The sequence below is a fragment of the Neolamprologus multifasciatus genome, chromosome 12 (genome assembly GCF_963576455.1).
Source record: "Neolamprologus multifasciatus chromosome 12, fNeoMul1.2, whole genome shotgun sequence".
NCBI classification, from domain to species: domain Eukaryota; kingdom Metazoa; phylum Chordata; class Actinopteri; order Cichliformes; family Cichlidae; genus Neolamprologus; species Neolamprologus multifasciatus.
The window spans coordinates 12833824-12848166 of record NC_140450.1 but is presented as its reverse complement, the minus strand read 5'-3'; the positions used below and the strand labels follow the sequence as shown (position 1 = coordinate 12848166).

The following is a 14343-nucleotide window of genomic DNA, read 5'->3' as shown; positions in this document are numbered from 1 at the left end:
GGGGAAAATCCCAGCAGAACACACCACGTCATGTAAATCATCTTTCTTTTGATTCTCATTTGGCGTTTTAACAGGTCATCTTGACCGTGTCTAAATGCACTTGGTTGTTGCCATGTGAACTGTAATCTCTGTATCTTACAGCTGTAAAACAGAGAAACGCCACCATGTCGCATTTGCCAACTTTAATCTTTGTGATGAACAAAGACAAACATCAGATACACAAACTAACCACACCATTTTGTTTTTTTGGTTGGGTTTATTTTAAAAAATGGGTCAAATATACAGTTGATATATATTTAATATAATTTAGATGCTGAAAGGGATGCAAACACAATGACAGATTTTCAAAGGTGGTTTTTGTTGACTGTAGAAGGGATGATGGGTTAAACTGGAATGTTTACAGTGCTGAGTTAAAAAACAAAACAAAACAGGATGAACAGTATTGAGAACACATGACATTCATCTACTGGACATTAAAAAAATAAAACATGGATTTGGGGGGTGAGTGGGGGCATTTCTGGAGTAGATGTTAAAGATTAAAAGACCCCTGAGGTACATGGGGATTTTCTCTTGCATTATCTCGATTCCTGCAAATATCAGCCATAAAGCAACAGAAATATGCGGTAGCCCTGTTTATTATTTCTAACATAGCATGTTTTCCCAGGATCTTGGGCAAGTCATTGACTATTTTTTTACTTCAATCTATGACCAGGTGCAAACACCGAAAGCCATCCATCCAAGCTTCTGATCGCTCCCTAGCTACAAACATGAAGGTGTGAAGCACGGGGCATCTCTCAGATATTGCACTACACAATCACACCCTGAGCTCTGGAGAGGAAAAACAACAACAACAACAATTAAAAAGGGGAAAAGCAACAGCAGCTTTCTGGCAAAAGGCACAGTCATTCTCCCTTAAAGGGAAATCAGCAAAGAGAGGGGACTGGTATTTTTTTTAAAAATAGTTACTGTTACCGTTGCTTTCGTTTAGCAGAAGAGAAACAGAGGTGTTGATGGAGAAGGTGATTTGTTTTGACTTTGAGCAACATAAAAGTTAGGAAGACCAACCGTACTTTTGCCAAAAACATTCTTGTTTTTGTTCCCCTTGAAAGATGTCAGTCTTTATCATGATGATTACATTAAAGAGAACTACACAACCATTGTAACAAATATTCCTTTGGTAGACAAAGCTGACTTGTTATTAGAGGAGTAATGACGACGATCTCGCTCTGATCGTGACAAGGAGGGAGTCAAGTTGCATTTATGCATTTTTCTTTTTCTCTTATTTAAAAAAAAGGAAAGAAACCTCTCCAGCAAACTGCAATAATTAAGAGGACAGCGAGACAAACAGAATCATATCTAAACCATATATTAAGCACAGATTTACTGCAAGTAAACCTAAAATCATCTGCTAAAGTTAGTGTTAAAGCAAGGTTAGAAGACAGACAAGTCCTACAACACCATTCCCCAAGAAATCCTGCTGCTAGTGGCACTGAAGCTTCAATTATTAAAATAAAAATAAAGTAAAAATTACAGAAAACATGACATTTCATGTTTGGCGTGTGAAAAACGAGAACACCATAAAGTCTGGGGTAAAAATCAGCTCTTTCGATGCCCTTTGAAGAAACTCAACATGGTGAAATGAGAATTTTTTTTAAGTCAGCTCACAGCAATAAAAATTTACACCTGAGTTGACACCTGGCATAGTCAGTGCACTTTCAACTGGTGGGATAAACCTTACAAAAGCTATGATGACAAACTCACAAGGCACCTTATGTTATCGATTAAATCCAGTTTAAGTGCACAAAAACATGAAGCTGGAGGACAGAGGAACAGCGTCCGATCACTGGTGTCTAACATCTCGTGACACTTTCAAAGCTTTGCTGATTGAAACCAAACTTCTTCTATGATACAAACATACAAATTCTATTACAAATAACATATAGTGTAAAAAAAAGACATTAACTTCACAGCCATTCCTTGGTTTTTAGCTGCTGTGGTGAAGTTACACAGAAAATACGAAAAGAAATAATTAATGCTGTGAGTGTAAAAAATACAGATAAGAACATGACGCTCCTCCCCCAAATCAGGAAAGCACATGTTAATATTAACTGAGCCACCTCAGGTTTTCCAGAGCATTAAGGGTTTAATGCTAGATTAAGAGCCCGATGCAAAACTGATTGGAAAAAGGTTGAGACTCCAGACAACGTGAAGGATAAATCAATTAGACTTGTGTTAAATGCCCGACTTTGACTCAATAACTACTTTGTTTTGGTCTGCACATAAAGTTCCCCCCCCCTGTTGTGCTCTTTGAAGTGAAGCCATTCAAGTTTATGTCTTTGTTTTTTTTGACATACAAGTGCAAAATTCACATTGGAGTGCCAAGTCTTATTTTGGTAAATCGTTCCATGCCACAAAATCAGTAAAATGCAGTGAAGGTATTGCTGAAAAAACACCCAAGAGACCGCTTAATTCACACATTACTCTATGCAGAAAAACTAAGACGACCCTTATTGTTTCCACAGTAATTAAGAAAGTAAGAAGCAAATTAAACACACTTAACTGATCGTCTGCAAGTGTGAGCACCTCCATAGCACATTTAACATGTCTTAATGTTAAAGTCTATGACAGAATAAGTATGAATTGTTTGGAAGGAGACAACCTCTTCTCTCTAAAGGGAACATGTCAGCACACAGATTAGGTTTGCAAAGGAGCATCTGAGCAAACCACAAGACTTGTGGATCAAAAGATGCCACAGTCAGTGCCACATTTGGTGAAAGCCAAACACAGCATACCTGCACAAAGCTGTCACGCCAACGTTCAAGCATCGACTGAGTCGACCGGGAACTCCTTTGTATACCAAAGTATTCTAGAGCCAAATGTAAGGCCATCTGTGTGAAGGCTAAAGCTTGACTAAAACTGGATCGTGCAACAGGTTGACTATCCCAACCACAGCAGCCTGAAATACTGCAGTGGGTCCTGAACAGAGGTGTGCACAGTGAATGGCCGCAAAAGAAGAGTGGGATAAAAATTGCTCCTCAACTGTGACAGAAACTGATCCAGCAAACAATCACTCAGAGTTATTGCTGTTAAAGGTTGTTTTATGAGCTCTTAAATGCCTGCGACCTGTAAACCTGTGACAATGGAGGAAAACGTTTACACGTCACATCTTATAGCATATAAACCAGAGCAGAAGTACAATTTTCTGTCGTTCATTCGGTTGAAACTTCAAACTCTTAAAAAGTGCTTGTAATAATATCCACAGACCATCTAAACCCACCGTTCACGGCTGCAGGATGGCAACATATTAAAATTCTCTTGCTACTTTATCACTCCAGCTTATCTGATTTTGTGGCAGAAATGATTTCTGTGGTGCTTTGTTGTTATATAAGTAATTACAATTATAAGTAATAATTTACTCTCCTGTAAAATAGTTTATTTTTAAAATACCTGACTATATTACAAGTAAATAATATATTTTAAGGCATTCAGCAGCTGGATTGTAGCTGCAGCTGCTTTGGGTACAATTAAAGAGCCGGAACCTCGTCTATCCTTTTTATTTAGTAAATCTGAAAGGACAGATTTTCCAGCTGACACTCAAAGTGACCCTGACCTACCCATAAGTTGAGTATTACTGCCTTAGGTGATCAAAATTCAACATAACACCACACACTTGCTTTATTCTCGCATAAACGGTCACATCCAGACGCACAACTCAAACTTAGATTTAGGGTAAAAATTAAAGAGCGGTGGTGAAAATCTGATTCTGAATCCGTTCTTCTCTGTAAGTTTGAAGGAGTGGAAGCGGTGCTCAATCCATTTTTAGCAAAATGTAACAAAAGTTTCCCCTTTTTGACTGTAAAAAAAATAAAAATCATTATTATTTTTCTACAAAAGAATCTGTGCATAGAAAAAATACACATTGCTTTCAAAGTGCACTGAAGATATACTTCAATACATAATAAAGCACAAGTGGGAGAATATCTAATGTAATAATGCTCTAAAATGAGCGCTCGTTGTCTGTGTACAAAAAAACAGAAAGAAAGGTGAGAGTTTGCGCCACACTGGAAACTTTGTGTGGAGGGTAAATGTCTTTTAAATATTTTAAATTAACCAATTTTGCAGGGAGTGCCTTCCCATCAGTTCTGGTTAAGTGCCAAAGAAATGAAAACAAGTGCACCTCTATAAAAATGACCAGAATAGAAATATAGAAAACTATTTTCTGCCTGGGCTTTAGGTCAATAGTCATTTGACTCTCCCACTCTCACAGAGAACCTCAACATTAATAATCAGCACTGTTATAAAGCTCCGAAAATACATTCACTGTGGACAGTCTGGGTGGAGGATGTGAGGGTCTGACACTGGTAAACACACACACACACGCACAAAGCGAGTGTTTGTGTGTGTTTCCACATACACAGTGGTATGCATTCATCAGACAAAGACTTCTTCACTCAAGTTCATCAGTCTGCTGCAATCAGGTTATATACCTGTGGGAGGGAGCGACAAGCAAACACAAGTGTGTTTGTGTGTGTCTGAGTGTGTCAGCTTCACGAGTGTCTGCTGTCGTTCAGAGGTGTTGCAGGTGTTTAACTCAGCGGGGTCAGAGCAACATGTACTGGTTGTCTATTGCCCGCTTGCGACCGCGGTCAGGTTCCAGCTCATAGTCTGAGTCCCGCTGAGGGATGATGGGAGCGTGGGTGCTGGGGTGGCGTAGCAGGTTCCTCCTTCCTACCGACTCGCTCCGACGGAGTGGAGGCGGGGCTGACAGCGTGGGCTCGGGGACCATGCCAGTGCGGGTAAAAGAATGGATTCCAGACTGGGAAAAGGAGCTGGAAGTGGAAAAGCTGGTGCTGGCCGTGGTGTTGGTGGAGCAGGAGGAAGGGGGCTGGCTGGAGCTGCGAGCCAGGCTGCAGTGAGCCAAGCTGGGCTCAGAGCTCCAGCGATGGAGGGAGAACGGGACGAGGAAAGCGCCTGAGAGCTGACCTGAGGGAAACAAAAGGAAATAAATCAGCAAACATGAGCTGTAGAAGTTGATTATATAAAAACTAAAAACCTCTTTATTCAGTCTGAATTTCAGATGTGCACTGATTCGCGGAGGTACTACAAACTGCAGTGGAGCACAACCTCAAACCACTGGAGAAGCTGCTCCTTTAATTTGTATAAGTACGGGTGTACTGCCTTTAAACGTGTGTGCATCACACTACTAATTCAGCGATAACACCGTTGGTACACATTATTATTGGAGGTCCAAATCCACGAGTCTCACCCTGTGAAGGCGGGGTGGAACCCGCCACTACGAAGCGGGACAGAGTGACAGCACCGGCGGCTCCACACTCCAGTGGGATAGGGAAGAGTCTGAAATGACTGAGCATGTCCATAACAGATGGGAAGCGCAGGTGCTGCACCCTGCACTGACCCCATTCTGTCAAAGAGAGGCGCAGGTGCTGCAGAGAGGAAAGAGGGAAAAAAGATGAGGAAACAGACGTTTCACGTTGGCTGAATTGAATTCTTTTCCTAACCACAGTGCTCAGTGTGCACACTTGTTTATCTATGCTTGTGTAATGCTTCCTGTGTCTGCACAATTTTCACGTTTCCAGATGGAAAAAAACAAAACAATTTGGGTTTCAAAAGACAATCCTCAACTGCAACCACAACTGTACCCACATACTGATCCGTACCTTTGCTTTTCCCTGGTAGTTGAAGGTGAGGACGTAGTCGCCCCTGCGTGTCTCACTCTGTCGGACCAGAAACACCCCGTGTCCCTCTGGTCCGGAGCTCTGAACCAGGTGGGCCGCCTTGACGCGAGAGATGGGTCCGTGGAACCAGGGGTAGGAGAACAGGAAGTGATCTGTCTTCTGGATTACCTGCTCTGGCAGGGTGAAGGTGACAGGAGCTGTAGGGATGAACAAAGACAGCGAACTTGTTTGTTTCTGTCCGAATGTGCAAAACTGGCTGAAATAATCAATACTGTGTAAACTGTAATTGTTCAGTGTTCACTGTGAAACACTGGTTCAGTGTTCAGCCATCCTGCTTGTCTGTTTTTATCTTTGAGCTGCTGAAGAGAGCAAATAAGCTCTAAAAACACACCAGAAACCCGGTGACCACCCAGTTTAAGACAGAGGAGCGCTTATAGCAGACGAACGGGAGGATGTTGTTGTAGAGACTAAAAGCAGAGCTAAAGGAGAGCAAAACAGAAATAAACTAAATGTTTGCACTTCCTCTCGTGCTGTTACTTTATCTCTGGGTACCCACGTGTGAGTGAACAGGATAAAACAAAACCTCAGAAATATGAAAATAACAGTTTTTGAAATACTCTGATTATCAGAGGATGTGTCGCCGAGGTAACGTCCCCTCATCCCAGTACTCACGCTGACTCTGACTTTCTGGCTCTGAGCTCCCTCTGTGAATGGCTGGGGTAGAAGTGTCAGGCGGGGAAGGGAGGGGCTCCAGATCCACGCTGACTGACCTGAAAGACAAGAGCAGACTCAGATTATACACACATGAATGTTATTCTCTCTGTAGACTTTGCTTGGGATTATTTCACCACGCCTTAGTCACATTTAGGTTGGACCACAGTTCCAGTAGCACGGATTCAGTCCTTGGTGTACATAACCACGGTGATGAAAAGCTGCTAAGACGCTTCATTGTTACTGCATAGTTGTCTTTGTGAGAATTTAGTCTGGTCTTTGATTTATTTACTTGTCACAAAAGGGATTATTTGAACCCTCTTTGGTAGTCTTAGCCTTTACTTGCTAGCTATTAAAAATAGCTAATTTAATACTATACTGCTATGATACTACTCTATATTTGTGACTGAGATGCAAATTGTTTTGCAAATTGTCATTTGTTTTTTGAGATTTCTCTTGTAACCAAACAGCTGTTTGTCATAATTGATGCGATATAATCACATGTTGCTATGGAAAAATGTGTATTCCCCGACTGGTTGGCAGTGTTTCCTGGAGATTTCTGGCTCTAGCGTCTGCTTTGGCTGGTGGCGGATTGCCGTGGCTGTCTGTAGCTTTTCATGTTTGCCCACAAAAATTCACTAAGTACTAAATCAGCTGTAGTAGAACTTGAAAAAGTGAAATGCATACCAAAAATGAGAAGGTTCTCCTTCAAAGTAAAAGTTGTGCAATCAGCACTGGAGCCACCAAAAGGTGCAGCTCTTAATTTGAAGGTGAACCTGCAGCAGCAACTCGCAACAGGTTGGGAAATACTCATTTTCCCCTAACAAGCAGTGGTTGGCAGATGTTCATAGATCGATCTCTAGGAGTGTGTGACTGCGACCTTATTCACTTGACCTGCATCGTCAACCTCAATATGTAAGCTGCGGTCTCCCCATTTCACTGGTGGGGCTTTTATAAAGTGAAGTGCTACATTGAAAGCCCTTCAGGACTTTACAGCTATGGACTCGAACATAACACTGAGTTGTGAGCTTAGACACTGTGTCAGCTTCAAACGAATCTACAACATATCAAAAATGTCACTGGCGTGGCTCCATGTTGTTAGAATGGACCTCCAGAACGACTTAAATGCAGTTTGCATATCACAGCTCAACAGCCAAGATGACATAATCTAAAAACTGTAAGCTGTCTGCAGCTTTAATGTTTAACACTCCGAATCAGCAGATGTAGTTGAGTACGCGTCAAGACATAGTGTACTACACAAACTGGTTAAAGAGTTGCACAATATCAGGCAACTAACTTGTACATTTGCAACTACTGTTGAATTTCTGGGACATTATGCAAACATTTAGACGCACAGTATAAAAACTGAAAGTTGAGCTTTTTACAAAATAAAATAATGAAAAAGTGGGGCCTAATATTTTTGACAGAAGGCCAAACATTGCCTACAGACTTCTATCTGCTTACCAGCAGGCTAGGACATGCATTACACTACTGAGGGTCCTCACAAGGATGTGCTGGTGGGGTGAGTCTGCAGGCTGAAGGCAAACAAAGCCACAAACGGGAAGTGAGTCCAGTTGAGATCTGAACTTACATTTCTTCTGTTTCACTGCTCTCTCTCTCTCTCATACACGCACACACAAGTGGTATATCTGGGCCGCTTGTGTGTGCCGCTTCCCGACAGATGAGAACGGGAAGGTTAAAGAAGGAAGTTGGAGTAAAATCCTGCTTAAATGCTGACTTGAGTTTGCAGAGCAATGAATAACAGGAAGACTTTACTTCTCACTGTGTATGTGTGTGTGTTCATTCTTGTTCTTCTATCTTTGTGACAATCATTTTTTCCCCTGAGTATGGACATCATTTCACACAGTCAGCAAATCTTCAAGGAATAGAATTTAGCCCTCAGCACACTTAAAGCACGCTACACCTACCACATCTGACCACATCTGAAGAAAAATGTGAGTTTATTTCCCTCACACTGCTTCCCTGATGTCTCACCAAGTGTTGTGTGCCTTTTGAGGTCCTCTGTAGTCTCTGCATGATGAATCGCACGAATAAAACCACGGACTTTTGGACAACAAGCCTTTTCCACAGTAGACATTGTGAGTTGTACTGATAGGAAAAGTATAGATGCTGTTAATAGGATTAAGAATGACTCTGCTTCACATAAGAAACAATACTTTGTTAGGTTTGGTATCTGGACTGTGAAAGTAAAGCTCAAGTGTAATTGTAAAAATTTATATTTACATTTGAGGCGTGTCTGAACAGCACTGCAGAGTCACGATGATCCAAGTGTTGCTTGGTGAAGTTACAAAAACGAAACCAGCTTTTAGATGATATTAGTGGGAATTTAGACAAAAACAAGCTGTTTTCAAAGGTCCAGATAATGCATTCAAAGGATTATCAGATGCAAAGTATTACACACTTGATTTTACAACACTGGACTGTTATTTCTGTACGTCTTTTATTTTACTTTTAAAGCAACACTGCAGCAAAAGTTGATCCAGAATCATATGATTGTTTCCAAACAGCCCTTCTTTCATCTGAACATCTTCACAGCTCCAACGCATTTGTGGGCTGCTTCCATTCAATTAATGCAACATGCAGGCCAGCTGCGGCTCTAAACAAAGCCTTGAAGAATCTAACATGTACTAACATGTAACATTTATTCAAATTTAACGGCAGTTCTTTTTCTAAGTTCATTGTTTGTTTTTTTTAGAGTGTGTGCACTTCCAAATATCTGCAGAAACGAGAAATGCCCCGAGATTCTCAGACCTCCCCCACACTTCCTTTCAGAGAAACGCTGACACACACAAATAGACAGAGATTGTCTTTATAACAAGAAGCAGAAAACCTGTGTACCACTAAGTTTTATTCCAGGATTGGGTATTCCTGTGAGTACAGTTTGCACTGATTACTGCTTAACAGAAGTAGCTTCAACAGTGCGGTCTGCATCTCCTTTTAGAACATGACTGATAATTCTGTCTTCTTGCATGACTTCTACTCTTCTTACTTTTCCCATTTCTTTAAAATTCAAAGAAATTTCTTTCTTTCTTCTTTCATTCTTTCTGTCCAAAGTAGAGAACTGATAGGAAATGAAGGACCACATGAAAGATCTTAATAACGGGGCCTTCAGGGTTCTTAAAGCCGTCTCCTACTTTAACCTTTGAAAAGCTACATTTACTGCTACACGTTCCCTCTAAACATCATACGTTACCTCTCAAAGGTGTGCAGTGAACACTAAGTTGACTAATGGTTCTGTTGACTGGTCAGTTAGGAAGAATACTTCAAATGCAGCAAAGTTGAAACCAGCACAAAGCTGTACGGACAAACCAGAGCGGATACAAACTGTGCAGTTCAAGAAAAGATAAATACGCTCGAGGCTGCACACACACACACCTGTTTGTCTACATATGCACATACATCAACATTTATTCTCACTTCCTTTTGCAAACACATACCTCAGGACAAGTAAACATCCAACACACCCACAAACACTAAAAACAGCCAACTGTTAAATATTTCCTCTCGCGATGTCAATTTCTGGGCTGACGCTCGTGTTTAAAATAACAATTTGGCAGGTAAGATTTTTTTACTTTATGCATGCTTTGTTATTCTTGTTGTTTATCCCCCTTTTGTTCCAATATAGACAAAGAAACCCTCATTATATAACCCCCCCCTACACACACACACACACACACACACAGAGTTTTAGGTTCAGCTTTTCGTCACGATATCTTTGAAAATGTACTAAATCAATAAGATGCAGCAGATAAATATCATTTTAAAAATGCTACCTAACACTACCAACGTACTGATATCAGTCAACAAAGCTGAGATTGGCCAATGCTGGCATGTCAGTGTGTCTCCACTTTCCACTCAGAAGTGAAAGTACAGCAAGGAAGTACCCACAGCAAGCTGAGAATAAAAACGCTCGTTCTGCACTATATAACTAATGTGATTGATGAATGTAATCTTCTACACTTTAAACCATAAACAAAGTTTTCTCTAGGTTACCAGGGGGTTGCAGACCTGTCGCTACTCCTCTGTGACGTTACAGAGCTTGACTGAATATACTTTGAGTCTCTTGTGTGATATTTCGTTTTTGATTCGATCTTCAGTCAATTTACACTCATAAAAACAACGAACGGGGTAAAGAAATGAGACACGTGTAAGGCAGATCACACAAACATCTGTCCTTGTTTTGTGTTTACACATCTCTCACCTGCTGCTGATGCACTCTTTTAGCTCTGTGGTCCAGGAGCTGACCTGCTGCTCGTTGTCCGTCTCAAATATCAGGCTACCTCGATTAACCTGCAGAGATAAAGATGCTTAAAAAAAAAACAGGCTACACAAAATGGACATGATGCAAATGCATAAAATGCCCTGAACCTCTGCACTTACTTAGAGCTTTTTCGTTTTTTTCACTACAACAGAATTAATGGTGTAACAGGAAGGAATGCACAGGGCAATAAAACACTGCATACTAATGTAACCACCGCAATTTAATAAGTACAAAGAAGAAAAAAAACCCTCATAACAAAATGTTCTGTTAAATTTCAAAAGGTTTACCGTTAAAAAGGCAAATAGCTCGAGGGAAGGTGTGCTTACTGTGCTCTGATTAAAAACAAAGAAAAGCTGCCTGCACCTGCTACAGGAAAGCATTTCCTTGGTAAGGGTAGATACTATCAATATCAAGAGCCTCTGGGTGAAGCAGAACTTTTGAAATGAAAAACAAAGGCATGAGAGCTTTTTGTTAAATCTACTAAAAAAGAAGACAACAGTGAAAGTTAACACTTTTCACCACTGATGTGCAAAACCGCTATCAAATACTCGCTCCTGTGGTTGTGAAAACTTTGTAGTTTGCTTCTTCGCTGTGAACAAAGGCTGTAATCCTCTGCTGTGCACAAATGTGCTCAATAAACAAACAAAATGCCATTCAAATATTGCTGCAGATAAAAAAAAAAAAACGGCTGGAGTGCAGCAACACCGCTGTCTGTTTGAGTGGGTTTATGTTTGATGGAGAGCTGAGCAGCTGGTGGGTAAAAAAAAGGAGACTTTTTGGTGGAATATCGTTTCACTTCAAACCAGCAATGTCTACTTTGTCAGTCCACTTTGTGAGTTTTGAAATGACAGTGTTTATCCTGTTCTGGCTGAACGGTGAAGATCTAAGCAATGTGGATATAAACAACTCAGCGGTCAGAGTCCCAAACTCCAGCTTCTCTTAGGAAACATAATTTTTCCATTTAGCTGTAATCGTGTACAAACCTTTAGAACAAACGTGTTAAAGTTGTCAGGCATCTCCAGCCGGTTGCAACGCCGGACCTCTTGGATATCTGAGCAGTGAGTCGTCAGCTTGGGACTGGAGGCCTGAAACACACAGTGAGTACATAATTAGCGTCTGATACATGAGAGTAATTCCTCTGATGAACACATAAAAGGGAAAGAAACGGAAAGAAAAAGGGTTTCACAATTGTATGCATGGCGTCAACCTTCCTCATAACCTGGCCTGATAATCTTTAACACATTTTTAAATGGGCTTGTGCAAGTATCAAAAGTGCAAAATGAGTCATCAGATACGAGCATGTGCCAAATTCTTTGAAAGAAACAGGTCAGGGTTGCTGCAGGTAGTGTACGAGGAAGCCTGGTTTTTCAAAGAAAATCCTTTCACCTCCATTGTTTTTGCATAGCAGATGATGTGTCGGTGACATACATCACATTTCAACACTCAAGTATTATAAGAAAAACACAATCAGCCCATCGTCTTTTAAACAAGATGAAAACATTTTTTCCACGCAAACGTCTTCTTCAACTTAACTTAAAGCGTGCAGTGGTCAAACTTTCATGGTCTGTGTAGATTTGTTACTCATTTGGTTTTCCTTTTCTGAGAAGTAGAGACTGTTCCAAACAGGAAATTGCCCCCCAAAAAAGGATGTCATGCAACACCGTGTACTACTCAGCTCAATCTGGCTCTCATGGGTAACATTTAAGAAGGCTGCCAAGTAAGGACTCGTTTGTGCACTGGGGCCTTTTTCTATTTTGATTAGACGCAGTTTGCACTTGTGCGATCACCTCTGTAGCTTTATTTTAATGTTGACCAATTAGGCTAAAAATACCACGGGACACAAACGAGCGTGACGCAAGCTCCCGCAGCGGGGCTTGAAGGCTGGCTGTGTTTGAAGAAACCTAAATGAGATATGAGGGGCTTTCTGGTGGCTGTTTGACCCGAGGCCCTCAGCATGAACTTATGACACTGCAAGTTTATTCACCACCAACAAAACCAGAAAGGATCCAGGCTTCAATATACTAAAAAATATACAGGATACTCTGAATATAAGAGCACATATGGAGATATTTTAAACTTCTCAAAATCCCCTCCCAGTCAGGTGAACCTGAAGCCAGCTGGACAGAAGGATGATGATGTGAAAGGATCTTGAAAGCCAAAATACTCCATCCCAAGCTGCTCTCATATGACTCCACACAGCTGTTGCAGACTTGTGACATACTTTACCTGGAGCAGTTTGCACTGGACCTCGCTTTAGTTTTTATTTTTTAAAACAATCCATGAAGACACATTTTTTGGGGGAAAAATGTATTTTTAAAGAATGCACACAAAAATCCACTAAAACAGCTCTGAAGAGCCTCCGAACCCCTACATCCAAACGAGTGGTAACAGAGCCAACGGCATAAACAAACACACATGCACGGACGAATGACTCAGTCAGCCATGTGTAAAGTGCCTGCGGCATGTCTGGGTCAGAAGTCACTGCTGAAACGAAGGCTGAGTGACAACTGAGAGAAACACATGTAGACAAGAACATCAGCAGCTACTATAAAAAGTTTAAAAACTACAGCGTGTCTTACGAGTCAGCTGCATACAGTATTTTCATGTTTGACAACTGGAAATGTCAAATCCTGTCAAACCTTGACATTTAGTAGTCAGGCGTCATGAAGAAGAAAACGGCTCTCATCACTAGTTTCTGTTACTGCATGTGTGCGAGTGCAAACGTGGTCATACAGAACAGAATATGAGAAAAGCAAAGTTCTGGATTGAACTTCTGATTATTTTCGCAATAATCCAAAATTGGAGATAAAGAGCAGAATTTAAGAGTGAACGTAATCACAAGCTATAGCGACAACTCGTGACTTTTTACCTTATCGATTTATCTGACAATTATTAAAAAATGTGGCCCGCAAACTCCCTTCAGTCCAAGCTAACATCTGTCACACCCAGCTGTGTTTGACGAACGTTTCAAAACGCAAATCCTAAATTGTTGAATCTGTCTCATGTAAGGGACAAGATTTCTGCAACGATCCAAGTTATATTTCTGTGTGGAGTTTGCATGTTCTTCTTCGGCCTTCGGCTCAGAAGACATGCATGTTGGCTTTACTGGTGATTCAAAATTATTTCAGGTATGAGAACTAGATAAGGTGTGTGAAGTGTACAAAAGAAAGCACTGAATGGCTAAATGTGGCTTGCAGGTGCTTTGAGTGGTAAATACTGCTATATAAATGCCAGTGCATTTAAATACTAAGCAAACATGTTTAAGGGAGCATTGGTTGCATGAAGGTAAACAGTGCACATGCAGAAATGTAATCTCAAAAGCACTGACATCAATTTATCTTTATCAAATTAATCTGTGTTCATAGCCAATGCGAGAAGTTGGCCTGTGGGTTTCCAGACTGCATGACTGTCTGCATCTGTGCATTAAATTCAGCTTTTTGTCTTAAAGTTTTGACCAGAAATGGCGATTTGTATCTGCTTGTTTTTTTGTCAGCCATGCTGTCGAACTGCAAGACGAAGTAGATCTCCGAAGTGCAGCAGTTAGTGCTGCAAGTGCCTTAATAAATACGTCACAACTAAGTGAACTCCGGTGTAGTCCATGCTGCGAAGCATTTCTTCACATGATCTGTTCAGTTCCTGTGAAAAGCACATCAC

General features: G+C 40.9%; 1 protein-coding gene across 5 annotated transcripts in view; it reads right to left on the bottom strand.

Annotated features, from left to right (window-relative positions):
* Positions 1 to 240: 240 nt before the first annotated feature.
* The window catches only part of sh2b3 (SH2B adaptor protein 3), a 63881-nt gene continuing 49778 nt past the window's right edge, over positions 241 to 14343 (bottom strand). For 3 of the 5 annotated variants that reach the window (XM_085181145.1, XM_085181146.1, XM_085181147.1), the window contains exons 3-8: positions 11673 to 11774; positions 10630 to 10718; positions 6369 to 6466; positions 5679 to 5893; positions 5267 to 5444; positions 241 to 4983 (exon numbers count right to left, since the gene is read on the bottom strand). In XM_085181145.1, coding sequence (XP_085037271.1) covers positions 4601 to 4983; positions 5267 to 5444; positions 5679 to 5893; positions 6369 to 6466; positions 10630 to 10718; positions 11673 to 11774 — 1065 coding nt within the window. In that variant the 3' untranslated portion in view covers positions 241 to 4600. Of the gene's footprint in view, positions 4984 to 5009; positions 5445 to 5678; positions 5894 to 6368; positions 6467 to 10629; positions 10719 to 11672; positions 11775 to 14343 lie in introns of those variants that run through there. The other 2 variants (XM_085181144.1, XM_085181148.1) reach the window with 2 other exon arrangements.